This window comes from Chiloscyllium punctatum, chromosome 44 (genome assembly GCF_047496795.1).
Source record: "Chiloscyllium punctatum isolate Juve2018m chromosome 44, sChiPun1.3, whole genome shotgun sequence".
Classification (NCBI taxonomy): Eukaryota; Metazoa; Chordata; class Chondrichthyes; order Orectolobiformes; family Hemiscylliidae; genus Chiloscyllium; species Chiloscyllium punctatum.
In genome coordinates this window covers 34,430,003-34,457,932 of record NC_092782.1, presented here as the reverse complement: position 1 = coordinate 34,457,932, position 27,930 = coordinate 34,430,003, and the positions used below count along the sequence as shown (strand labels likewise).

At 38.8% G+C, this 27,930-nt stretch overlaps 1 protein-coding gene across 4 annotated transcripts in view; it reads right to left on the bottom strand.

Annotated features, from left to right (window-relative positions):
- panx2 (pannexin 2) overlaps positions 1-24,362 on the bottom strand; it is a 46,500-nt gene extending 22,138 nt beyond the window's left edge. The window contains exons 1-2 of one of the 4 annotated variants that reach the window (XM_072562592.1): positions 23,621-24,362; positions 22,916-23,231 (exon numbers count right to left, since the gene is read on the bottom strand). In XM_072562592.1, coding sequence (XP_072418693.1) covers positions 22,916-23,141 — 226 coding nt within the window. In that variant the 5' untranslated portion in view covers positions 23,142-23,231; positions 23,621-24,362. Of the gene's footprint in view, positions 1-12,082; positions 12,156-22,915; positions 23,232-23,620 lie in introns of those variants that run through there. The other 3 variants (XM_072562594.1, XM_072562595.1, XM_072562596.1) reach the window with 3 other exon arrangements.
- Positions 24,363-27,930: the final 3,568 nt, after the last annotated feature.

Genomic DNA, 27,930 nt, shown 5'->3' with positions numbered 1-27,930 from the left:
GATCCTGGCACCTGGGAGGCAACACACCATTCTGATATTTTGCTGCTGGTCACAGAAAGGTCTATCTGTGCCTCGGACTAGAAAGTCCCTTTACACAATTGATCTCTTGGAACCCGACGTACCTCTCATTTTATTAGAGCGAGTCTCAATACTAGGCACTTGGCTGTTCATGCTACATTCCCCTTAGAATCCATCACTCCCTACACTTTCCAAAACAGCATACTTGTTTGAAATGGGGATTGCCACAGAAGACTCTTGTAAGTTCCTTGTTGCCTCTAACTGTCTCTCCAACTGATCCATTCGATGCAATAGAATTTGCAACCAATGGCATTTATTGCAGATATAATTCTTATTAAACACATAAACTCTCCCTCAACTCCCACATCCAACAAGAAGAGCTTATCACTCTACTAAGGGCCATTTTTGCTTCATCCAATCTGCAGACCCAGAAAATAGCACTGTCTTATTCCTCTGCAAAACACTGCTCCAGGCTAACTTCATACCTTTGGCTTATATTTTTAAGGTTAATCAAGAGACATTTCTCAATAAAACATATAATCAAGAAAGAACCCACTCTACTCAGTACTGCAGACTTACTGTAAGGCCACACTTAAAAATATTAACTTATCTGTTTCTGTGCTGTGACTTCTCCCAAACAGGTTCCTCCAAGATCAGTTGTGAATTTCACTGTTTGTTAGTTTTCTTCCAAATTTCAGTATTTGGAACATATGATATTTGCAATATAAACATTTGTGTTTAATTTTAAGGACATTGAAAATTTTTGATGTGTTGAAGATTGACAGCCTTCTTGACATTAAAAGTATGAAATAAGCTGATAGCGTTAAGATATTTATTCTATTCTATATGGTAATGCATGAAGTGAACAGTCATTTAACATTTACACAGGGTTCTTAGCTAACATTTTCTGTTGCCAATAGTACAGATGGTCACTAAAGCACTGATGAATTTACAAACTATTTACTATTCACTGGTGTGGCATAACAACTAGAAACTATATATAGGACACTGCACTAATAGCATATAACAACAAATTCCCTCATGAATAAGAAAGATTCATACTGACTGCAGGCATAAATCAGTTCTGAAAACTGAAAGAACAGTTCCTATGCACATAACTGTGTACTATAGTAGGAGAAAGTGAGGACTGCAGATGCTGGAGATCAGAGCTGAAAGTGTCACTACCTGCCCTTCGAAGTGCATCCTACTCAGACCCAGCCCCTATCCCCTAACTTTGCATTCACTATGGCCAATCCATATCACCTGTACATCTTTAGACTATGGGAGCAAACTGGAGCAATTGGTGGAAACCCATGCAGACTGGGGGAAAATGTGCAAAATCCACACAGATGGTCACCCTAAATTGGAATCAAACCTAGGTCCCTGGCAGGGACTAACTCCAGAATTCACACTACTTGTAAAAATTTAAAACACAATTCAAATCTTCTAACTTTCTTGTGATTAAAATGCACCAAAGGTCAGTATTATTGCAATTGTCACATACTACATGGAATTGCCCTTCCCTTCCTTTTGGAAATGGACAATAATGTAGAATTTCCTTAAATACCTTTTATAAATCAAAATAAACTTAATTACAATGCAATTCTGCATATGTAATGTTACAATTTGTCAAACTAAGTACTTTGAGATAGATCTGAGAGACATAATAAAATACATTATTAATACAAATCCTTCTTTTCCTCAGTTTTCTTAACAATTCCTGCAGATTTCTGAAACATGGCTGATGTTAATTGAACCATGCTACTTTCTTTGATTTTCATAATTTCAGATAAACGCCGATCATACCCTTTTAGAAATTTCTAAATCATTACACCCTAAAACCAAGTAGCAACAGGTTGCTTTGAATCTAGTTTTGTGCAATGAAAAGGATTCATTGTTAACTTTTTTGAAAATAAATATCAAAGGATCATGGTATGATTTCATATCATTTGATGGCGCTTTAGTTTAGCCTGAAGTAATTATGTTAAATGTGAACAAAGCAAACTACATAGATAAAAGAGATAAATTAATTAAGGTCATTTGGATGTAGCTTAAAGGGTTAGATAGTAATGACAACCATTAAAAACATTAATTTCTAATTAACAAAGATACATTTCCTTAAGGAATTAAAAACAAAAAATAAGTGATCAAAGGGTGGGTTAAGAAGAAAAGTTAAAGATAGAGCTAAATTGAAAGAAGAAGCTCATAATATTGTAAAAGAAGAGACTAAGAAGGGTGAGGATTGGGAGGATTTTAGAATTCAGCAAAGGACAACCAAGCAGTTAATCAAAGGATAGGGGAATAATCTGACAAGAGACATAAAAATCAACTGTAAAGTTCTGGAATTTTATAAAAGGAAGAGGTTAGTAACAGCAAATGTATGTTTCTTAGATAGGAAGAAAAGCTCTGAGGCATTAAATAAGAGCTTTATATCAGTCCTTATGATAGAAAAGACAAAAATATTCTGGAAGCCGGGTGGAGGGGTGGGGGGAACTAAGCGATTAATTAGAATGTGGAATTTAGCAAAAGTAGGGTTAATAAAGATGTAGTGCTCCAGAATTAATAATACTGAAAGGCACCAAATTCCTGTTAGACCTGATTGTCTACATGCAAGGGGTTTATAATAGGTGACTATGGAAACTGTTAATGCTTGATCTTGTAAAATTGGCAATTTCTGAAATGTTGCCTACAGTTTGGATGTTAACAAATAAACATTACTATTCAAGAAAGGAGGGAGGTTTTTATTCTGAACCTCCAAACATTCTTATTAAATGATTTAAAGGGAACAAATTTTAAATGTCTTTAGCTTAACAGCACCATTTGACAGACAATTTTGACAGGTCCTTTTGATAGGTACCTCTCACAAATTCTCTTGTTAACTGATTTGAAATACTTTAGTACCAGCATGCCTTACATTGAAGACTAGGATCATACTTACTGGTCTATAGACCTTTAGTATTAGTGGAGGCACAGAGACTATTCAACTAAATCCTTTTCCTTTTCATTGATTGTTTCAGGATGCATTTAATCTAACATGACTTTTTATTACAGGTGTCTAGAACAGTTTTTTTTCACTCTTTGCTTGATAAAAAAGTTAATTAGCTCTTCAGGTATTGATGAAATATTTGCAGAAAAATATTGCACATATAATGGGAATTCTTTTGCAATTCTGAAACAGCTAGCAAGCTTCCTAATAGTTATAAATGAGTGTTATGGACTAGACCAGACCACTCGAAATATTCTTAAGCAGGCAGTCCAGATGGTAACTTTGCAATTTGCTTCAGTAAATGTACAGTGAAAGTTACCCGGAGTAAGTTAGCATGGTTGACCACCATGTTTTAAAACAGACAAAAATTTATTCACAAAGAACAGTACATACAATACTCACAGACCTCAATCTATCCAAACCAGACGTAATTATGTTGTTCCGAAAATACACAACAGTCCCAATAAACAAACCCTTTAAACACAGACAAAAATGAAACAAAGGCTTACAGGTTGAAGGTCGAAGTTAGAAGGGCTGAAGGAGAGACAGTCTAGCAGCCTGTTTCCACACAGCCCACCTGAACTGCCTCAAACAAGACTTCAGCATTCAGGACCGACTACTCCCCTGTCATTATACAGGTTACTGATAAAACATGAAAGCTGCAAGGCCTCCCAATACCCTTTTCATCTCTGTACCCACCCAGCCAACTCAGAGCCAGGATTGTTTTACTACCCCTCTGAAAAACATCAAGGACACAGTATCCTTGAGAAAAGGAACAGCTTTTAGAAAAAAAGGAACAGCTTTGTGACATGAGGACTTGTTGATAAATCCATCTGAGGAGAAGTACAACAGTTTTTGAAAGATGACTGTGAATAAAACAGGAAAACACTTTGGAAAATTGATAGTAGGTTTTCGTTGCAAGAAAAGTCACTCCTCCCCGCACCCCGACCATCTAACCCACCATTCCAACATAACATTGGGCAATATTTGGGGAAGATGCATACCAGAGCATGCCCACTACTGACAGGGAATATAGAGGGTGAAATGACTTCAAAGAAGAGCCCAACAGAAAACATAGTAATCAATGTTATATGGAAGATGAAGGAAAAGTGAGGATGTGCAACCGAGACACAGAAAATGTATTCACTCAATAGTCTGAGTTTTCACTGTGCCCACTTTTGAACTAAAGAGTTGCGACTTCAGCTTAGAGTCAGCACGACTGCACTTCCTGGTTCAATTGTAAACTTAGAAAATAAATGTATTACTTCTCTTTGGGCCAGCACTGACCGTGGATCCAGTTCCTAGCAGAGACAGAGAAGCCTATATTGCCTTCAACCTCAGGCTGGTTTAGCAGATTGGCTTCTGACAAGCTCAGACCTGAGTTGTATATTTAAGACAGGACCTCACTAACCTCCTGACTTGTTCTGCTCACCTGTTCAAAAGGGACAGGTTAATACAGGGACGTGGTGGGAAGGAAATGAGATTGTGGGTGCAAGCTGGGTGGAGATAATTGAAACCTCTCACGTCATCTGCTCTCATTCTCTCAGTTCAGTGTCCACCATGTGAGGGCAGTTAACATATGGTAGTTATGTAAACACCATTTAATTTTCTATCCTGTGAAAATGACAGTTAGTTTGTTAGGTTCGTTAGGAACTAATAATTTTGATTGACTTCTTATTTTGCTGGGAGAATTAAACATTTCATGTGATCAGTTTTCCAACCCAGTTGAGAATGCTATCTTCAACAAAGTGAAAAATGTATAGTTAATGGCTGTGGATTAACAATATTTGCAGCATTGATGCAGCATATAAAGTTTTTGAAGATTGCCACAGATTATGCAAGGAAGGTCTGCATTAATTATTTAGAGGAATGCACCTTCAAGGCCAAGTACGGTACGATGGCACAGTGGTTAGCACTGCTGCCTCACAGCACCAGAGACCCAGGTTCAATTCCTGCCTCAGGCGACTGACTGTGTGGAGTTTGCACGTTCTCCCCGTGTTTGCGTGGGTTTCCTCCGGGTGCTCCGGTTTCCTCCCACAGTCCAAAGATGTGCAGGTCAGATGAATTGGCCATGCTCAATTGCCCGTAGTGTTAGGTTAGGGGTATGGGTGGGTTGTGCTTCGGCGGGGCGGTGAGGGCTTGTTGGGCCGAAGGGCCTGTTTCCACACTGTAAGTAATCTAATCTACAGCTTGTTGGGCCGAAAGGGCCTGTTTCCACACTGTAACTAATCTATTCTGCGGCTATTTAAGAGTGGTGAATTGTCTGGAAAGTGGTGCTGAACTGGCCTATCTGTTTAATAAGGAGTTACCTGAGCAATCATCAGCTCTTCTGTAGCTGATGGATTTTAGAGACAGGGATTAACTGAAGTATGAACTGCTCTTTATGTTTGCAACTTTATCTCATAGGTACTATATTTCTCTATAACAATCTATCACCTTTTGATACCAATTACCACTTACAGTCCCAGTGAGAGAAAACTCTTCCAAGGAAGATTCAAGAATTAACTGATCATTCGGATAATATAGCCAAGTTTTAAAGAAACCAAAGAAACTTTTATTTCCTTAATATGCAGATAATGTGTGAGAATGGAACTTATTTCATTCTTAAGTATGCTTGTTACTCCAAAAATGCCATTGATGCATTAAGCCTGCAACAACCTAACATTGCCTAACTATTCTAAATGATAGGCAGAATGCTGTGGCCTGATCTATGGTTTGCAACATGGCTTATGAACCTCTGCATTATCTCTTTAGAACAGCAGTCAGAGAAATATGAGGTACAAAGTCAGATTAAAGCCTTCACTAAGAGAAAATAATGGTGGTTGTCTCAGACCAATCATCTCAGTCCCAAAGCATTGATGCTATAGTTTGTCACTACAATTTCCCAAGATGAAATTTTTTCAGCTGCTTCATTAATAACCTGCATCATAAGTTCAGAAGTAGTCACACTTGCTGATGATTGCATGGTACACAGCTACATTCAGATATTGAAGCAGTCCATGTCCACATGCAGCATGACAACATTCAAGTTAATAAGTGACAAGTAACATTTGCACCACACAAGTGCTAGGCAATGACCACCTCCAACAAACCAGAATATAACTAAATCTCGAAGACAGTACTACCATGACTGAATTCTTCACCATCAACATTGATTGAAAATTTAAATGGATCCACTACATATATATTGTGTCTACAAGAGAAGTTTAGAGATTGAGTTTTCTGCTGCAAGTAAACATCTCCTGACTTCCAAGGCCTTTTTAATACCAGTAAAATATGTAGTACATGCAATAGAATACTCTCTGGTTGCCTGGACAAGCGTAGCTCCAATAATACTCAAGTTAATGACTGGAGGGTGGCTAATGCTGTTTAAGAAAGATTGTAGGGCGAAACCGGGAAACTATAGATCTGTGAGCCTGCCATTGGTTGTGGGTAAATTGTTGAAGGGCATTATAAAAGATAGGATTTACGGACATTTAGAGAGACAAAAATTGATTAAGGATAGACAGGATGGTTAAAAAGGCATTTGGCACACTTGCTTTCATTGCTCAGTCCTTTGAGTCCTTTGGTAAGTCTTGTTGAGGTTGTACAGGACATTGGTGAGGCCTCTTCTGGAATACTGCTTTCAGTTCTGGTTGTCCAATTATAGGAAGAATATTATCAAGCTGGAGATGGTTCAGAAGAGATTTACCAGGATGTTGACGGATATGGAAGGTTTGAGTTATAAAGAGAGGCTGGATAGGCTAGGACCTTTTTACCTGGAACATAGGAGGTAGAGAGGTGACCTGATAGAAGTTTATAGAAGTGACCTGGATGATTTTTCTTACTGCCTAAATACTATATTATACCTATATTATATTTACACAATACTATATTATACTTACTTTAGGTTTTGGGGAGGCAATGACCTAGTGGTCTTATCGCTAGATTGTGAATGAAGAGACCCGGGTAATGTTTTGGGGACCAGGGTTCGAATCCCACCGTAACAGATGGTGGAATTTGAACTCAGTAAAATCTGGAAGTACGAGTCTAATGATGACCATAAATCCATTGTCGACTGTTGGAAAAACTCATCTGCTACACTAATGTCCTTTAGGAAAGGAAACTGCCATCCTTACATGGTCTCGCCTAAATGTGACTCCAGACACAAAGCAATGTGGTTGATTCTTAACTGCCCTCTGGGCAATAAATGCTGGCTTGGCCAGCGATGTCCTCATCCTGTGAATGATTAAAAAAAGGAATATGGCCAGACAAATGCCTGTCTTGGTCATGTGCCCCTCTTCGTGGAAGCATTACTCATAGGAAGCTGAATCAGCCAAATTTCATGATTTCAAATTCCCAAAGCAGCATATTTCTATTGGAAATTAATATCTCTTTTGCCAAATCAGCCTAGAACAAGCAAAGTGATGTACATAAACAGAAAGGTAGCGATTGCAATACTTTTCCATGTGTGACACTTACTAATTACACATAGGTTTATAAAGCACAGATGCCAATTATCATGCACCCATTCATTTCCACCATATCAACCAAAAAGATTACTAATGGATCATTTTGGCTTATGAAGTTTTCTTTACAGTTTGTTAAAAAATGCCATATTTATATGTGCTATCATTACATAAAATGTTAGACCGGTGGAGTTCTCCAGGCAGGAACTCACCTATTTTCATGAACGATGAACCCTGATCTTAGTGAAAGTGATGATCCCTGCATCATCACTCAACTAGTTCAGATAGAGCTATCAATGAAGCATGTTTCCATAGCAATAAATGGCCTACTCCTATGTTTAGTTAAGATCTGAAATTTAGCCAATTTTGCTTATTCACATGTGTCACTGCCAAGGCTAGGATTGGCTTACCATCCCTAATTGCCTTTGAACTATGTGCCTACCCAGGCTATGACAGAGGGCAATTAAGAGACAACCACATTTTTGGGCTTCAAGTCACATATAGACCAGTCCAGTTAACGAAAGCCAATTTCTTTCCCTAAAGGAAATTTGTAAACCAGTTAGGATTTTACAATTGATTATAGTTCTAAGGTCACCATCACTGAGGCAAGGTATAATTTCCGAATTTAATCAATTACTTCAGCTGCTGTGGTGGGGTCACCCAAGCATTAGTTTGCGCCTCTAGTTTACTAGTCCTGAAATAATTACCAATGTGCCATTATCTCTGAGCAGGGTGAAGGAGAGACAAAGCAGAATTAGGAGAATTTAAATCTTTGGTTTCACATATTACATATTCATCTCTGTGGAAAACAGTGAGGATTTCAGGTGGAAAAAGATTGCGTTTATAGCCTAAAAGGAATGGGCAATAATACAAAATAATGCAGATCTTAGCTAAAACAAAATATGCAGTTATAAAAGTTCCAGATCTGTTCAAATGTCCAATCAAATGTGCTTGATTCATAGAGCATACTGAACAAAATAGGTTAACACAGTTACATAATTTACCTACATCTCTCCAATATCATCACTGAAAGCTTCGTCTATATTGTGAACACTTCCCAATTTGGTTTCTCTCATGACTTTCTCACCATCCATCATAAATACTGTCCTATAGAAACTTGCATCACCAGATCCTTAATTGTATCATATTTCACAGGAACATCCTTGCCCACGTTTACTCACTTTCCTCTAACCTTTGGGCAGAGTCTTCAATCACTACACCTTCACATGCAGGGAACATGCTCTCACTTGCATCCTTACTTATTTATCTCCATTTCCAAATACTTCCCTCAACTCTACTTTTCCAACTGTATCTCCAAGTTACCGATAGGTCCTTGACACATTATAGTTGGATCTAAACTCACTCCTGCTGCACAGCTGCTTTTACAAAGCTTGCAGGTGCTCCACATTAATATCTGTGGAGGGTTTCCTGTTCATTGTAACCAGTATGCAGCATACTGCTTAACTTTATGGATCTTCTGGACAATTTATGACTAACACACACTAATCGATCTAAACAGATAAGATGCTGGTGATATAAAGGGGAAAAGAAGTAGAATTTAGCTGCCTCAATTTTCAGCGTCTCTAAGTGCATGTGGTGGATGATTATTGTTTTGAGACCGCTAATATTCTCTTCCCTCCTCCCTGTCTTCTCTCCTTTTTTTCCCATTACTCCCAGCTCCCTCTCCTGTAATTAGACCCCTTGCTTGTCTCCCTGCCCCTCAACATGACAGAATGTGAAAATGTAACTATTTGTTGAATTGTGAGCAATCCTAAACAAGTGCATTGCTTTAACACTCTGAGAAGTAGCTTAATCCTGTGTCTTGATAGATTAATTATTTGCAAGTTGGACATAGACATCAACCATAACTGCATTCTAAGTCACAACTGTAAGAAGCTAACTACTCATTCTTCCTCTTCCATTAGCAGCTGCATCTTATTTGATTGATCCAGAAGAAATGCATCATGTCTAGGAATCATTCATGATGTGTTCTACTTTCTGAGAGGAATTCTATACAATTCACACAGTAAGGGAATAGCAATGCACTTGCTTAGGATTGCTCACAATTCAATGAATAGTTACATTTTCACATTCTGTCATGTTGGGGGGGCAGGGAGACAAGCAAGGGGTCTAATTACAGGAGAGGGAGCTGGGAGGAATGGGACAAAAAGGAGAGAAGACAGGGAGGAGGGAAGAGAATATTAGCGGTCTCAAAATAATAATCATCCACCACATGCACTTAGAGACGCTGAAAATTGAGGCAGCTAAATTCTACTTCTTTTCCCCTTTATATCACCATCATCTATCCACATACACTTCAGAGGTATTGGAATACCGAAGTTTGGTGGTCTCCTTAATGGAGCAGAGCATGGAAAAGTATTTGACTTTGAAATTATGCACATGTGTGTCTTGAGAACTCTGTGACCACATAGTTGAATGGAAATAGTGACCCTCAGAATTACTGGCAGTGTACGGCAGATGGTTGATTATCCACAATGGTTTTTGTGGATCACACAACACTTCTTGTTACATTTGCTCTGATGATCCCAAGCCTCATTTCTTATTTTTCTGACTTGTCCAGTTATCTGTCTCTATGACAGTAAGTTTGAATCTTGTGGAATTGGTCTTGAAATGTATGCAAGGCCTCCATGCTCCTGAGCCCAATTCTTTTTCTCCATTCAGAGACTTTGCAATGATTATTACATTTGAGATACACAGCAGAAGGTTTTTTATATTGCATTCATACTGGTAAAATTTGTTTTCTACTGATATCTTGAAAAAGAAACATAGGAGCATCTTAGTTTGTCATTCAATTAGTTCATGGCCATTTTGTACCTAAATTCCATTATACCTTTGAAATCTCTACCTGACAAAAATCTCTGTTATGGATTTGAGTCAACATTTGAGGATATCAGCTCTGTGTTTCTACTACCTCTTGAGTGAAAAAATGGCTCCTCACATCATCTCTGATCAAACTGGCTCATATTTTAAAGTTATTCTCCGTTAACAATTCATCACCAGAAGATCTTCTCCTTATCATCTATCATTTTTTAAAAATCATCACAAACATTTCAAATCATTGCTTGATGGCACAAAACTTGAGTATTGCTGAAGAAAGGCACATTTTGTCAAAGCTTTTCAACTTGCGCTCAATCAGGACAGTTCACAAGAATACTGGTAAAGGGAAAAACAACATGACGGGAAGATAGAGATGTTCAGTTGGCAAGGTGACACTGAATTGTCCCATTTAAGTCCAAGATGAAAGGCTTTGACACAATGTATTTTTTAACAGCAAAAAAAGTACCTCAATTAAAATCATCCCTTAATCAACAATGCCTGGAAAAACATGGCAACACAACCTGGACTCATAATCTATCTCATTTAGGCTGAGGATCAATCTGGTGTATCTGTGTTCCATGCCCTCTGAAACCAATATATCTTTCCGAATGTACAGTACACAGAATTGAATATAATCCTTCAGAAGATGCCCTCCAAGTCACAAATAATGAAAATGTATGGCTGCTCCTTCGGAGTTGTTGGATCAAAAGCTTGGAAATCCATCACTGACAGCACCCATCACTGACAACACCAAATGATCACAGTAATTCAAGTAGGCAGTTGACTAATACCTCTGCAGGGTAATTAAGGGTGGGTAATAAATGTTGGAATTGCCAGACATGCTCATATCCCATGAAAGAATAAAAAAAGAATATGGACTAACCAGTGCTTTATAAAAGTGTTGTGTTACTTCAATCTCTTTATATTCCAGACATTTTGAGAAAAGGTTAGTACAAATTAGCGATTATGGTAACTTGTTACCTTTTGGGTCTGTTCGCACACTTAATTGACTTCTGTATATCCCTAAATCTGTCTCCACCACAGTCCATAGCTTCCTATCATTCCTCACATTTCCCTACAATGTGCTTCAATTGCCACAAATTCACCCACCCACTGAAGAGCCCTTAGCAAACTTCTAATTCCATTTACGCTGTTTAATTTGCTTCTTAATATGATGCTCTTAACAAACCTAGAAATACAATTTGCAAATCCTTTTATCCAAGTTATTTACAAATATTGTGAAAGACTGAGATGCCAATGCAGATTCATGGCACTAGTTATATCCTGGCAATTATTGTGTATACCTACCCCCTCTCTCTGGCCTACCTCCTAAGCAATTTCTTAGCCATGCCAATACATTGCCTTTATTTCCATCAGTTTTAGTTTTTGCTTACATTTCCGACCTGTGTGGAACCATGATAAATATTTCATAGATATTCATATAAATAGCATCCACAGAAAACATCTCATCTAGCATGGTAGTCTTCATTCATTTGACATGATCTGTAGCTGAAGATTTAGATTTTGGATTTTTCACCTGCCACATTCTCCTACCCACACATTACATTCCCACATGTGACATTATTGTGCATGTTTCACCATAAGCAAGGCCCTCCCATCTAAAGTGAATTTTCCTGAACCTGTTTTGAGTGGGATATAGTCGAGTTCACACTTTCTACAGGTTATTGCACCAACATATATCCACGGATGAGACACTAAGAAGAATGCTTATATCTTGCCTGCCTGACAGAAACTGAGTCTGGTAAAATGTGTATGGTGTTTTCCGACTCACTTTGCATCTGGATCCCACCTTTTGTTTTGATCTGTTTTTCTGTGAAGGCAGGGTAGACACCATACAGTAGCTGGAAGGGCCTCCTTTAAAGATACAAAAGGATTCATTGATGTCAACCGGTCCAGATTATAATTTTCACTCCAGCCCGTGCAATGAAATCATTGTGAATTTTCTGGCAAATGAAGACATAAGGAAAAGGACTTGAGACCAGAATAAGTCATTTAACTTAAAATTTATATTTCTTTCCTGAAAGGAACCAGGATGAACTGGAGTGCTGAAGGGATCACAAGGAAAGATTAGGCCTTATCTTCCCCAGGCTCCTTCCCATCTCCTGTGAAGTCTCTGCACCCAATACAATAGAGCTTCTTGCAGTGGTTCAAGTGCTGAAAGATGGGATTAGACTAGTTAGGAGGCTTTTTTGACTGGCCAGACATGATAGGCTAAAAGACCTTTCTTTGTCCTGTAGATATCTGTAGGGATTCAATGATTCTATGATCTATGACTATAATACTATAAGCCTGCTGGGTGATGCCTTAACCTGAACGCAACATTGCCAATATTTCAGATGAGCAGCTCACCAACAGTTGAGACCCAGTAATTAAAATTAACAGGCCTCCACTACCCAGGCTGGTGGGTGGCTTTGGGAAGGAGGCATGGTCGTTTGCAACTCTTCCTCCTCCCACTGCCTCCACTGCACTTGCCTGGATACTAATTCAATCAGATACTGTGGAGCATCCTGCGACACTTTGACTATTGATTAAGTCCAAAAGAACATTTAATATTTTGTAAAAACTGTTAAACTGAGTAGAGAGATTCGCAGAATTTCCTTTGTGGAGAGAGTTGGAATGGGGATTTTTTTTCTATTCTATTCTTTCTAGTTAAAGGAAAGGATAAGCTATCACAAAAGAGCAAGGCAATGAGTTCAGTTCAAATTAAACTAGCAAATTGATGGCAACTGAACTCCTCTTTTAAATATCTAGTGTTCTATAATGTTTTGGAAAAAAAACATAAATACAGATAATATGATTCTTACTTCTTTAAACTCTGGATATGTACTTTTACAGAGACAGATTCCCAAACCAATTTTATTGAAGTTTTGAAATAAATCAGAGAATATGACAACATAGAAGATCCACATTGTTCATGGAATCATTCTGCCCATCATTGTTCCACCTGATCACAAAATAATTTAATTCCTTACCAATAATAACATTAATTTACATTTTATGAGTCATATCACTAAGTATTCTGAGCTTTCTCAACACCATTTCTTCTCCATGAAGAATCTATTATGTCAATAACAGCAATTTCACTGGCAATATATTGTTATTGTCTATTACATTTAACTTCCAACAGATCATTAGTCAGCTTTCAGCCTTTTATTTGCATTTGTATCCTTGCTTTGAAGAAGTTTATTTTCCTTGGTTCTCAGCTGTTGTCGGGATGTGAATTTCTGACAAATGAAGACAGAGGAATATACAAAATGTCTGATACAAATGCAAAGAATACTACACTTCCTGCAGACTGTGAAAGATAAAGAGAACAGTGAAGCAACACAAGGGAAGCAGTAAGAGTTACAAGAGCAGAATATGGGCAATAATTTATGAAGGTTATAAATGGACAAAACTAAATGTTTTAAGCAAGGAAAGTGGGTTGCTTGGAGTAATGTGCATGCTTTAAGGACAGGCAGAGGTGACAATGTAACAAAAAGGTCAGGAGATAGTAGACATGCCAATTATTTGCTTTATATTGGCTGTCTGTGTAAAGAATGAGACATAATGTATGAGGGATAGGAGAGTAAAAACAAATCAAGGGATAGAAATGTACTAGATTTCAATGTTTAAAATTGTTAAGAAAGAAAATAATAAAATGAAAAGCTAGATAAATCTCCGAAACCTGTTAGTTTTCAGCCCAGGGTGCTAAACGAGGGAGCTGAGAAAAATTACACGTAATAATCACGATATCCCAAAATTCTCTCAATTCAGGAACTGTCCTCTTGGAGTATAAGTTTGTCAGTTACTGCATTATTTAAGTGTTGAAAAGATAAACAGAGAAATTATAGATCTATTAGCTCAATGTAGGGAAGTTACTAGAATCTGCTATTATGAACAGTGTGAGTAAGCATTTAAGAAAATATGAATTGACCAAAGAAGTCAAAATAGATTCATAATGGCTATCATGTCTAATGTATAAAGAATCTTCGAGGACGTACATAACACAGTCGATAAGTGCACATCCAAACATCTTCAATGGAAGGATTTCCAGATCTCTCTTCCATCGAGTTCTATTTAAGAGATACTAACACAAAAAGCACATAAATTTGGTGGCAACCCACAGGAATGGGTTAAGAAATTGATTATAGGAAAAGAAACAATAAAGAGGGATATTGCATATCATCACAATTTACAAAATATGACATGCAGTGTCTCCTAGAAATCAGTACTGTCTCTTAAACTAATCACGGTATTTATAAATGATCTAGATGAGGGAATAGAGAGTCACATATGTAAGTCTGCTCATGACATCAGGTTACCTGGTACAATAAATAGGATAGGTGGAAACAGATGGTCACACACTGACATTGATAAATTACATAAATGGACAAAACTGAGGTGAATGTGTAAAGTCATCCACTGTCTTAATGGTCTCAATTCATGGTGGAACCAAAACCAAAAATCAGTGACAGGACAACCAGAGAAAATGTCTGGCACTTCTCACACAAAAGGATCATTGAAACCGTGAAATAACTGCACAGTGGCCAATATCCCATCACCATGTCACTCTTTATTTGCATGTATACAGTACATGGGCTCTTAGCAGCCAGCTCAGAGCCAGTCCCTAGGATGAGGAGACTCTCTGAATCACCTGGCTATATCTGTCAGCCAGCGCTCCCTAATTGGCTAAGGTTAACAACCCCAATCCAGGATAGTCAATGAAATCCATATGACCCTCATTACAATCACCACAAATCAGAATCTCTCTTCGCCAAAAGTCTTAGATTGACTGACAGTTTCAAACCTGAGACTAATAGATTTTTGTTAGACGTGACTATTTGAGAGTATGAAATCTATGTGGGTGGATTAAAATTCAGACTCTTCATATCATATTGCACTTTCAAATGTTTCACTACATTCAACTGAGCAGTTGTAATGTAGAAACAGCACCCGATGTACTTTGTATGTATTCGTAAATCATTTAGATTTTTAAAGACTCTCAATGCAGAACTACTATTTTAAAACAAGAATCAATAATTTCCTGAGCTATTGGAAACATTTTCTAAAAACTACCGAATAATATACCATACTGATGATACATTCCAGTCAGACAAAAAGTGAAATAAGTGAGTACCATTTTACAGGGTCCCAAATGTTACTGTTTGAACAATAATCCAGGATATTCAAAATTCTGATTGGCAAGACTGTTGCATTAGGAATGAAGCCTTTGCATACAGGCCTTATGAACTTTCACTAATAGCCGAAAAAATACATCAAACGTATGTGACATTTTCCTAGATGATGACTGCTGGTACCTTGTGGCTCTTGCCATCTCCACCAATGTGCAGTACTGGGTAAGGTTTGTTTGAAGTAGTGCACAATCACTAGGAGCTTAGGGAGCTGGTACAAATATATCTGTTCCCTCCATAAGCTAAACTTTGTTTAATAAGAAGTTTGACTTATGACTAAGGCCTCCCAAGCAGAGAAAGCTTGTCTCCAGCCACAAACTGTGTGACATCAGAACAATGCATGAAGTGAATGTAACATGAACATTCACCCTTTCAATCCATTACTTTATACAACACAATACAACAACTTGCATTTATAAAGCATTTACAATGTAAAGCCCACCTAAGTGCTTTGTAAGAAAGTAATCATTCCAAATCTAAATCAAAGAAACAGATATTAGATTAGGTGACAAATAGTTTCGCCAAAGCCACCTTTTAAGGATGGTCTTAAAAAACAAAGGTGGTGAGACACAAAGGTTTATGAAGGGAATTCCAGAGGTTAGGGCCTAGGTTCTAAATGCACAATTATCAAAGATGTAGGGAAGAAAGGATAAAGGACAAGTCAGTGGAGAAATATAGATGTTGAGACGATTGTGGGGCCATTAGAAGTCACCAAGACAAACAGGGACAGGGCCAAGAAAAATTAGGATAAGAAACATAAAAGGAAGGCATTCAGGAAGGGGTGGCCAAGTCAATGAGTACAGATCTGCTACCATCCACCAAAAGTAGCTGAGCAGATCTTTGTAAGAAGCATTGTACTCAGTAGCTAGCTGCAGTGCTACATGATCTGAGCTGCTATGGTAAGATTCCTACTCGTAACTTAGTTTCCTTAATTGTTCATCACTGGTAGTCCTAGGACTGACAAGCTTCCATCACCCTACTTCTCATCACTCTCCTTAAAGCAGCACAGTACTGAACCCCCTTCAGTTGCTCAAAAGTTGCTGCTGCCTCCACAATTCCTCCCCTTAGCCCTAGTGGTTGTCTATCTGTGGCCACCAGACAGCTATCTCATGGAAACATTTGAAAAGGCTAATAAGCTTGGAAGGTAGGAAAGAGGTGTTTGCGTATGGATAAGTTTAGTTTTCAAATGTTACTGTAAAGAATTATGGAATAAACTATTATAGATCAGATGGTATTGTTCAGTAGTTAATTTGCATTGGTTTTGGTGTTCCTGATGAGGGTTTGGATCAGCTGGAAAGGGCTTGATAGTTGCAAGTACTTCAGGTTAATTAAATGAAAATGTTCCTTGGTGATTTGCATCTGTAGGGCTATGCAAGCTGTCATAATTTCTGGTCCTTACTCCTCCTGTTGATTCTCTGTATAGATTTTGATTTTCTGAGGCAGCTCCTTATTTTCTTTCCTTGATCAGGCAAAGGAACTTAGTGAAGAATGGCAATTCTGGAGACCTGTTGGAACTCGACTGACAAAATAGATGTGTTGCTGGAAAAGCGCAGCAGGTCAGACAGCATCCAAGGAGCAGGAGAATCGACGTTTCGGGCATAAGCCCTTTTTCAGGAATTCCTGAAGAAGGGCTTATGCCCGAAACGTCGATTCTCCTGCTCCTTGGATGCTGCCTGACCTGCTGCGCTTTTCCAGCAACACATTTTTCAGCTCTGATCTCCAGCATATGCAGTCCTCACTTTCTCCTACCTGACTAAATAGATGTGTCTAGAGAATGCCATGGTTTGTCTTGAATCAGAGCACTGGCTGAGATGTAGCTTTGATTGTTGAATATTTAGCATTTTTGCCATGAGGCAAACTATCAAGGGATATTCCTTTACATCAATTAGCCAACCTGACACTCAATGAAAGAGCTGAAAGAAAAATGGGAATTTGAGGGTTGGCACAGCACAAAGATGAATCTGGCATTTCCACAACACAATTTGGGGAAAGGGTTCTTCATGAATCAAGTGGTCCTTGCTTGAACATTTAATAGGGTGAGAATTATTTACAGGAAACCACTCAGGGTAATTAAATATTGCAGTCCATTGAACTTCTGCGTCTTGTGCAAAGTTGTAATTCAACATTCACCTCTGCGCTGTCTGCCCCAGTTACTCTGCAGAGAGCAACATAACTCTTGATGTTTTGCAATCCAAAGGCCCATTTAAACTCACTACCAATAAGCTGTCTTAACTACTTTGATGTGTAATATAAAATATCTCTATTTACATTTTATTTATGTACTTATTAAAAAGCGCTGTATACATTTATCATCATTTTCCATACAAATGCAATCTGAAATGAAATAAAATGAAGAGAATTACATAGCTCTTTTCAAATCATTTATAGATCACTCTCCATTCAATAAGTTAGGCAATGACAAAATGATTAAAATATCTTTATTGATGTTCATAGAATCCTTAACAGTGTGGAAAAAGGTCATTGAGCCCATTCTTTTCCAACCTTCCGAAGAACACCCCACCCACACTCACCTTCCCTATCCTATCCCCATAACCCCGAATTTCCCATGGCTAATCCATCTATATCTATGGACTGTGGTACTCACTTAGAGAAAACTCAGGCAGACATGGGGAAAGTGTGCAACTCCATACAGACAGTCGCCTAAGGGTGGTATCAAACACAGGTGGCACCGTGCCACCCAAATGTTAATGACAACAAAAGTATAGTTGTACCTAATGGAAACTGAGTACCCAAGTGTTTCTGACCCTTGTGAATAACACTTAGTGGAAAACCTTGCCTATCTGGGATGGTGGACGAGTAAACAGCAATTGATGTCTTTACTTCTGGGCTGGAATGCTTTCAAACATCTACATGGAGAACTCAAAGACTTGTACCAGAACTTGCAAAAATAACATGTTTGGCTTCGGCCTCAAAGTAATCTACTAATATGTGACACCACTTTGTGATTGACATCCCAAGCTTTGCTTCATAATGGACTAAAATGCCTCTTCCACAATACCTGCTGTGAAATCAGCGTTCCAGCAGTTTGAATACATTTAGCATAATCAATCCATGTGTCACTGAGGATTTTATTCCAGCCATCATGTTAATGAACATGAATCAATTTTATTTCAGCAGCATGGAATTCAATTTAGTACTCCTGGTCTGAAATTAACGTAATCTTGTGCCATGGATATTGTTAGATTCTCTATGTCAGTTACATGCTCATGTAAAAGTACTGCAGCTGGTATCACAGTTTCTGCATTGGTGCTTGTAGGTGCTTCTGAAGATGTTCTTTTTTTTGCACCGTAGGGCCTGGTGGAAAGGCAGATGCTGTGTCATTCCAGTTGATCCATCTGATCTGTGGAGGCAATAAAGGTAGCACAAGTATCTCACAATCAGACATAAAATCTATGATTAACAGCCGAATACTGTTGCATCAAACAAAAGCTAAGAAATCCGTTTGTTTAAACATCACAACAGACCAATTAATATTTGCATCTTACAGAGATGTATACTTTGGGAAGACACTTACCAACTCAGCTAATGTGTTCGTGCCTCAAATTCTCCAATCCATTTCAACGTTACCAAGCTGAGTAACTCACCCTCCCCTCAGCTGGTACGAGTTCTTTCTTTGGCTCAGGACCTCTTCTCGTTGGTTGCTGAATGAATATTATCTTCTGCCTTTGTTTGCTCAAATCATTAACCATTCCAGATGACATACTATTTCCCTTTTGCTATCAACAACTGTTTTCACCTACTTAGAAATTTCTTTTTGAAGCTTCCAACTAAATTGTTAGATTCAGTATTGTTCCACAGTAATTAACCTTCAAGGCCATAGCATAGGATCTTTGACCATGAATCTTCCATTTATCTCTACAATGAGTTGATTAGATACAGTTGCTAATCTCTAAGCAGTTATATTATCTACGCACCAAAGAGTACTTTGGGGTCAACAATTTAATTTTCAAAGCATTCAGGCATATAACAATAGTCATTGTTCACATTCTAGAATAGCAATAACAATTTACTGCTGACACTAAGCTGCATTAGGCTGAAACATACAGCTATTACGTGTTACTGAATAAAATCAAATCTTGATCAAAATATTACTTCCGCATGCAAGTTAAATAGTAAAATTCTGAAGATATAACACTTTAATGTATGATACATAATAACTGATTCAATACATCATTTAATTGTGTGAGAATTTAAATTTTTTCACCAATGTAATCTTTGCTTTTCCACCATTTTACAAATCCTTCTTAAGTTTTGAACACTTACACAAGATAAATCATTTGTTTTGATTTTCTTTCATCTGTTTTCAAACTTAACAGCTTGGTCTTCAATCTGATTGATTCTACACTAATCAGAATTATCACCTTGACAATAGGTAACAATGTTTAATTTTAAAAGACTATTAATTCCCTCACAAGTGTGCAAATTAACAACTTGTGGGATCAACACACAGTTGGTGACCTTAATATATCTCTAACAAAAAGAACTGGGAAATACAGGCAAGCTGGTTCTCTTTCTCAAGATTCAGACAAAAATCCATGAGTTATTGAAGAAACACCACTGGTCATGACTGAAAAAAGTAGGAGCACAAGAACATCCCCTGCACAAACAAAATGAACAAACCTAATAATATATCAGGAATGGTCAGGTAGTTCCAGACAGATGTGGAGACTTTGAAAGGGTACAGAAAAGGTTTACCAGGATGTTGCCTGGTTTGGACGGTATTAGCTATAAGGAGGCATTGGACAAACTTGGTTTGTTTTCATTTGAACGTCAAAGGATGAGGGGTGACCTGACAGATGTTTACAAGATTATGACAGGCATGGATAGAATAGATAGTTGGAGTCTTTTTCCCAGGGTAGAAATGTCAATTACGAGGGAACATAGGTTTAAGGTAAAAGGGAACAAATTTAAAGGAGATGTGAGAGGCAATTGTTTTACACAAAGCGTGGTAAGCACCTGGAATGTGCTGCCAGAGGAGCTGTTAGAAGCAGATGCAAAGAAAGTTTAGGAGGTATCTTGACAGACACATGAATAGGCAGGGAATGAAGGGATTACAGACTGTGGAGAGGCAAGAAGTTTTTTAGTTAAGGAAAGTTTTTTTTTATCAGCACAGTCTTGGTGGGCCAAAGGGCCTGTTCCTGTACTGTGCTGTTCTTTGTTCATATGTAATCCATTGCTGCTTCCAACTCTGTGCTAACTTTACCTGAAGATCATTGTGCGTCAATCTAAACAGAACAAGTGACAAAAATGAAGTCCATACATTTGCTAAGATGTGGGTTATCACCAAAAATGACCATGAAAGGACGTAAGGACAAGAGAACATAAGAAATATGAGCAAGAGTAGACAATTCAGCCTTCCTGCAGCAGCCCAGCCAGATCTACCATTTGATACAATCATGGTTGACCTCATCTTGGCTTCAACTGCACTTTCCTTCTCACTCTCCATAACCCTCCATTTATGATTAAAAATATGTCTATCTCCTTTCTTAAATTACTCAAGTTCCAAGCATCCAGTACACTCTGGGATAGTGAATTCCACAGATTAATGGCTCTTTGAGAGAAGCAATTTCTCCCCATTTCTGTTTTAAATCTGCTACCCCTTATCTTAGAACTATGCCCTCTTGTCCTGGGCCAATAAATGCCAAAATTCCATTTGCCTTCCTACTACCTGCGGTATTTGCATACGAGTTTTCAGCAATTCATACATGAGGACATCCAGATCCCTCTGCACTGTAGCACTCTGAAGTTTCTCTCCATTCTATTCCTCTCATCAAAATGGATAACCTCACACTTAACCACATTCAACTTCAGCTGCCAAATTTTGGCACATTCCCCAACCTACCCATATCCATTCTTAAATTTCTTACTTCTTAATTGCAACTTACTTTCCCAGTTATTTTATTGTCATCTGAAAAAAATTGCTTTTGTACTTTATATCCCCAATCCACGTCATTACTGTAGAATGTAAATAGTTGGAGTCCAAGGATCGAAACCCTGTGGCACTAGTTATGTCTTACCAACATGAAAATGACCAATTTATTCCAAATCTGCTTACTGTTGATTAGCCAACAGAAGCTGCTGGATTATTTTTTTAAAAATGCTTCAATTATGCTCTGCTTGGACAGAACTCTGCCACATTTGTTGAGTTGTTACAGTTCCACATTATGTGTTTAATGCTCAGGGCAACATATACTTTCATCCAGATTACCCACGCCCTAGAAATATCTAAAATGCCTGCACAAATATACACATTAGAGTGGTCCATCCTGTAAACTACAGACTAAAAACAAATACACAGAGCACAGGTATCTAAAAGCAGCGTGCAATCATTTTCTTCACTTTTAAATGTGTATTGCTTGACTATTAATAGTTAAATGGTAGACAACATTGCATTTTCAACAACTGACTTCATAACGTCAAGGGCTCAAAAGCAAGAATGGAATAAATGAAACAAAAGTGAAATGAATGCATTATTTTAGGATTTTACTGTCTTTTGGAAAGATTGGATCGAGCAGGGAAATGTAAATATTTGTACTGAGGGGTAGGTTTTAATTACTAACAACATAACATGCTTAAAAGCAGAAAAGATTTCCAAGAAGTACTTCGGACTGGTTAACTTTTAGTGGCAACTGAATGGTGCAGACTATTTGTAGCAGGTCCAATTGATAACAATTTTTTTTGAATGTGGACTATAAATTTTAATTAAAAGCCTTAGTTTAAAAATCTTAATAAAATGTCTTACAAGTTTTTAACCCATCAGTCCTTTAAGGGGGACAAACATGATTGCTTATTCTCCACTCACCCGCAACTAAATTTGTTTGTGTTGCTTTAAATGGTCGAATCACATCATAAACTTCATGCCAATTGCATGGAGATGCGTCACTTACACAAATCTTTTCAGAAGGAAGATATGCCAGGGTCTTTCACAGATATAAAAGGATTTGACAAATGCTTCTCATGAGGCAGAGCTATTACCGTATGGGTTTAAAATCACACAAAGGAGAACTAAGGCATTGTTTACGAGCTGTTTTGATGGGCCGTGCCTTTCAGTTATAAACACACTTGAATCATACCCTACATCCTCTGAAGCAGTTAGTTTGGGAGGGCGGGTTTAACGCGTAGAATGCAGCAGTCTACGTATAATGCTACTCCTTAAAGTGGCACCACTGCCACACTCTGTTCATTTTGAAGGTCAGATGTCAACAATAAAGAGTCCCAGTGAAAGTTCTAATTAACAGGGAGATGGAGCTAAGAAGGGCACAGGATAAGAGTGAAGCGTGAATGTGACTGCGGTTGGTTCGCTGGATGGGAAATATATACATTAGCAATGGCTGAGAATGCCGACCTGGTACACCAGTTTTAACATGATTGCCAATGGTGTTGGGTTGCACACTTCTCGATCTTCTTACCTGCAAAATTTTTAGTAAATACCAATGTGACTAAGAGGATGGGGATAATGACAGTCCCGATGGACACTACTCTGTCGAAGGGGAGTTCTAGCTTTAGTTGTACCATGAAGGCTGCAAAGGGCGAACCTTTCTCATCTTGTTGGCCCGGAAGGATCAGCTCCTTGAGCTTTTCTCCAGCTAACAGCGCAGTAGCCATGTCTGGTTGGTGATCTATGATGTTGTGCATTCGTCACTGAGTGCAGGTCTGATCCGTGGAACCGGCTTGCGCTGGATCTTCCTTTGCTGGAAAGCGACTGATTTTCCGAAAGATCGCTTTCTGTTAACATATTAACAACAACAAGCATCATGTTTAGATATGCGGATCGTGACACACACCAAACATCAGGGGAGGAAACAAAAATATTAGCACTTCGATCATCCGCCAGTTAGCGAAAAAAAAACTACATCATTGCACCAAGACACATCCCAGGTCGCTCTCAGTTGTAGTAAAACACTATCTTTCTTTCCCTCTGACTAAAATTGACTTCATTAGTCAATCTTCATTGATTAAAATCATTCTGAAGCATTAGTTTACTGACTACATATAAAAGTGTGGAAAATAAAGAGATAATCTAACTATCTTCTCATCAACATATTATCCAAAATAAAGCGAAACTGTTCTACGTGTCATACATTCAACTTTTTGAAAAAAAAACATGGTCTCACCGAGTCGGTTAAGATCAGAAGTGTTAAAATGAGCTGTTTCTCAAATCCTCATTCTTTGATGAGCGGTAATGATCGAGCCTTCACTGTTGCGGCTCGAATTCACACTGAGAAAACGACGATTGGAGTTTACCATTTGCCCTCATCGTTCAGAAATGCACGGTGTGTTTTTTTTGCCTTCCCGCGGTGTAATCGCTTCTGCTTTATCTGACAACTTTGAGCGAGCCGATCCGAAAGAGCAGGGAGAAAGAATACTTCCAAACGGCGTCCGATGCTCGGGAGGAGCGGCAGCCACAGCTAAGGCAAGCCCGCTGCAGAACACAACTGGTTTCAGCACCATAGCCAGCTCCTAGCGCAGCTGCCGTGCTCCATTCATTGCTGTGTGACTGGCGAGGTAAACACGTGAAACTGCAGCGAAGATGCCATTCCACAGCTGGGTGAGCAGCTGTCCAAGAGGGCTCCGTCCAATTCCGGCTTCACATCCCACCGCCAATCAGCTGCTTCTTAAACCCCACCGTTATGCTGCACACTCAACAACAAATCACTTGGATCCACTCCCACGATTCAAGCTGCGGTCAGGCTGCTTGCCGGAGTCCTCTGTGTTTTTTTTTAAACCTGCAGCACGTTTGTGGAAAATGCATTCCAGGTTTGGTCTCCAGGAAACAGTTTGACTGACTCATGACGTGTCTGTTCGCTTGCCTGTCATTTTATGACGATACAGGTTGCTGATATTGAAATTGAGGTCTATTGTTCTTTTAAAGCATAAACACATTAATTTGCACCTCCTGATGTGTGTAATAGTCACGTCAAGCTTCTAGCTTGATAAAACATTGTTCAGGGCATAAACATCCCGTACCCCTTTCCTTTGTCAGCATTCACAGCGCTCACGGACACAACTCTCAAAGCTACAACCTCTCATTAGTGTCACATATCTATTTTGTTCCCAAAACAAAACTTTGGAGCACGATTGGAGTGGCTTAGAGAAAAAGGACCGTGAATGCATGAATAACTCTCGTTCTGACGCAGGCAACGTGCAAACTTTGTGCCGGGTGTTCACTGAAGTGATTAAAAACAGCAGTCCAACATTATCTCAGTGCAAGTTCAATATCACACGAAGCCAGCCCGATTCTCTTAAAGACTGTCTGACTGCAGTAGGTTTAGAGGGGTGGTTAACAGGAGCCATTTCAAGCAGCAAGGGGATTGGAAACGGTGCAGCACCCCTCGGAGAATGCTCCAAGGTTTGCCCTGGAGGTCATGATGCACGAGGTAAAGGAAACGCGCGAGGTCCTGCTCCCTGTGTGTCTTGGGGGAAGGGGAAGATATGGTAGGATCAGCGGGTGCTCCATGTCTGTTCAGGTACCCAGGTACTAGGAAGGCTGTAGCAGCAGATAACTGAGACGGCCAGTGTTAGCAGTATAATCCCGAGAACCCAGATATTGTACACGTAGAATTCTAATGCCATCACATGGGTGGTCAAGATGAATGAATTCATAAGTGAATCATAAGGCTGTCATAATGTTGCATTGCCGTAACTTCATTCACCTGCTAACAGCCTCTATCAAGCAAACCCCAGACCTCAAGATCTAATTCTACCCATATAAAACCCATCCACCAGTACAGCGTTAAGTCATGTCCATCTTCGAACTGCTTCAAGCCGGACACTAGGGGAAGTGATAGCTTACTGGTATTAAGGCTAGATTGTTAAATCCAGCGACCCAGATAATGTTGTGAGGACCTGAGTTCAAATCCTGCCATGGCTGAGAGTGGAATTTGAATTCAAGAAATATCTATTGTTAATTGTCAGGAAAAGCCCATCTGGTTCACTAACATCCTTTAGGGAAGGAAACTGCCATCCCTACCCAATCTGGTCTACATGTGACTGCAGACCCACAGCAATGAGATTGACTCCTAACTGCCTGCTGGGCAATAAATGCTGACCTAGCCAGAGACAACTTCATTCCATGAATGAATAAAAGAAAAAAACCACTCAGCCTGTGCACAAACATCTCAGGTTCATTTGACAATCGTATCATACTCACTCCTTCCTCTCACTCTTGCAGAACAAGGTGACCCATAACACCAGGGAGTGGTAGCTAACCAGAATAGCTACATGACCTCAACTCCATGTGGTGAAGACAAACATTGGAGCAGCCAGACAGAGGCCAGCTCCAAGGCTGGGCTGAAATGATATAGGTGTACACACATACAAACATGAGAGTTAGGAACAGGAATAGGCCGTTTCACTGTCTGGCCTGCTCTTCTGTTTAATTAGAGAATGCCAGAAGTCACATGACACCAGGTTAAAGTATTTGAAATCACAAGCTTTCAGAACACTGCTCCTTCACCAAGTGATGGGCAACCATCTGAGTGAAAAATTAGCCTCAAATAGAAATTGATAAATTCCTGGAGACTAATGGTATTAAGGAATATGGAAAAATGTGGGAAAGTGGCTTTGAAGTCAATGTACAGCCATGTATAATTGAACAGTGGAGCAGACTCATGAACTGAATGGCCTACTTCTGTTCCTATGTTTCAATCATTTTTGTTTCATAGTGGATAACCAGATTTAAAATAGCCTGTTCTTGGATAGTTCTGCAACATACTACTCTAAGAAACTATCCCCGATGCATCGTAGAAACTCTTCTTCCATGTAGTCCTTGTCCATTTGATTGTCCAGTCAATATGCAGACTAAAAGCACCCATTAGAATTGTAGTGCCCTTCTTATGTGCTGCCGTTACCTCCCAATACAGAACCTCAATTATCTGAATGACACTGTCAGGGAGTATTTTGTTTGGATAACTGATTGTTCAGATAACTGATCTGATCGTAAACAAAGGAAGCACGTACAGTACCTTAGGATCCTGTTTGGATAATCCGAAATTCAGATAATTGATGTTCAGATAACTGAGGTTGTTCTGTATACTATATCCTGCAGTGTGAAAACTCTTTAAGGACCCATAGATGGTTCCACTCATGACATCTTCCCTTACCACTCCGCATTTTGACCTAAACTAATTTCATAAGATGATTAGTTGCATTTCTAGCACTCCTTACCACCGCAATGATACCCTTATTTTTAACAAAGCTATCCCACCACTTTTTACTTTCTACCCAATAATCATCAGGGATATTGAATATCCTTGAATAGAAAGTTTCCAGTTTTGGTCACCCAGAAACTACATTCCAGTCACAGCTATCTAGTCATATTCATTTAATTCTATTTGTGCTAATTTGTCTTATTATAAATTCTGCATGTATTTTGATAAAGAGCTTTAAGCTTTGACTTTTTTCACTTTTCTTATTCTGATTCTAAGTTATGATAAGGAGGTGGACAAAGTCAGAAGTCACACAACACCAGTTATAGTCCAACAAATTTATTTGAAGTTATAAGCTTTCAAAGCACTGCTCTTTCATCAGGTGAAGCTGCTGAAGGATCGGTGTTCCGAAAGCCTGTAATTTCAAATAACTCTGTTTGTCTATAAACTAGTGTTGTGTGACTTCTGACTTGGTTCTAAGTTATACTGCTCTCTCAGCATATATTTTCTACCTCTTCCTGTCACACTTTGTTGATTGTGTGCCTCTTCACGAACCCACACTTCTGTTCTCTCATTTAATTTTGATTTCTGAAGCTTTCCGTTAAGCATCCACATTGTTAATTGTTTAAAGCACTGTCTACAAACCCAATTATACGATTTGCCAGAACACCATGTCAAGACTGACTAATAGACTAACTCTCCCTTTCCCCAGTGCTGGTGCCAATGTCTCATGCATCCGAACCCATTTCTCCCACGCCAATCTTCTAGCCATGCATTTACCTCTCTAACTATATTTACCTGTTGCTAATTCGTGTCTGGCGTAGATAGTATTCCAGAGATTAGTACCTTTGTGGTTTTGCTTTTTAATTTAGCCATGAGCTGCTTATAATCACTTAGCAGAATCTCCTTCCTAATCTCTCCTATATTGCTGGTTTAGAAGAATGCAAGTGATGAAACAAAAATTATATCACCTTCACATTTAAACTATGTTATGCACTTTGGCAGAAAGAATACAGGAATATACGACTTTCTAAATGGGGAAAAGCTTCAGAAATCTGAAGCACAAAGGGGCTTGGGAGTTCTAGCTCAGGATTCTCTTCAGGTTAATGTGTTGGTTCATTTGGCAGTTACAGAGGCAAATGCAATGTTAGCAATCATTTCAAGTGGGCTAGAATAAAAGAGCAGAAATGAACTGCCAAGGCTGTGAAAGGATCTGGTCAAATTGCATTTGGAATATTGTGACCAGTTTTGGGCCCCGTATCTGAGGAAAAAATGTG